Genomic DNA, 1,229 nt, shown 5'->3' on the forward strand with positions numbered 1-1,229 from the left:
ATAGTTAAATCAAATTATTCTAATTCAATTTATAAAAATATATTTAAGATATGATATATAATAAATTCTAATTTAAGACATCTTTATAATTTTAAACTCCATTTGTTTTATTAATGTGAATTAACGGTGTTCTCCCGAATTAATTAGGGAACTGGATTGTCATGTGTAGATTAGTCACTAATCCCCATGGGACTGCATGACTAATCGGTTGCTCTATTAATATTTAATCACCGTTCAATCATGCATTGCCATTGATTAATTATTTTTTCGAATACAAATTTATTTTTAAGGTTTAGCTAATATATGCCTTTTAAAGACATATGATAAATTTGTTATTAATAAAATATTTTAAATATTTTTTATTTAAAAATAAAAAATAAATCGTAACTAAAAGTAGTTTTCTAGACAAAAAGATCAGAAAGAACAGGATAACTCACCGATAATCAGCCATGACTCATTTGTCATTTCCAGACACACACGGTCCAAGAAAAAATAGACAACAAGATTGGCCAAAATAAATTAAAATAATAATAAACAAAGGGACACGCACATGCACTGATGCATAAATAAAAAAATAAAAATATCATTTTAACATTTTTCAGGAAAATAAATCTTTAAATTAAATCTAAGTTATCTCTGTATAATTAAACTATGTGCGTACCTGATGGAATCAAGTGTAGGAAGTTGAGGTTGGAACTTAGAGAGTTGACCCAAAGGCACATCAAGACCTTCAACCCAATTGAAATTTTTGGGGCCTCTACATAGGGCAGTACCCGTTGGTGTAAGGGCAGGGGTACCCCAAAAGTATGTGATAGGACTTTCAGTGCATGTCGCATGCTTTGTTTCATAGGACATAGAAAATAGCTCTTTGGCTTCCTCTTGGAGTTGCTTCAGCAAAGTCAACGGAATTCCATGGTTGACCAAACGGAACAACCCCCAATCCTTGCAAGCATCCTCAAACCTCTCCTTTTCTTGTTCTAAAAGTTCAAGATCTATGACTGGCACAGGATCCGAATAATCCTGTGCCAAGTCATCAATTAGGTCAATATTCGAGTCGTGGTGGTGGTGATGGTAATGGTGGCAGCAATTGCGAAGAATTGGTGGGTAAGACTCTAAGTTGTTCATAGTTTGTTATTTGGAGATGGTATTCATCATTTCTTCATTTTCATAAGGTTGAGAAATGAGAGTAGAAAGGGAAGGCACGTTTTGATTCCGATAGAGGAGGAGCA

The 1,229-nt window shown here is 33.4% G+C and overlaps 1 protein-coding gene across 1 annotated transcript in view; it reads right to left on the reverse strand.

The window, feature by feature from the left end:
* Nucleotides 1–1,028, reverse strand: part of LOC107638551 (gibberellin 2-beta-dioxygenase 8) — a gene marked incomplete at its 5' end in the record, with an annotated part of 4,008 nt that extends 2,980 nt beyond the window's left edge. The window contains 1 exon segment of the mRNA XM_016341883.1: nt 662–1,028. Coding sequence (XP_016197369.1) covers nt 662–1,028 — 367 coding nt within the window.

Source organism: Arachis ipaensis, chromosome B04 (genome assembly GCF_000816755.2).
Source record: "Arachis ipaensis cultivar K30076 chromosome B04, Araip1.1, whole genome shotgun sequence".
Taxonomy (NCBI): Eukaryota; Viridiplantae; Streptophyta; class Magnoliopsida; order Fabales; family Fabaceae; genus Arachis; species Arachis ipaensis.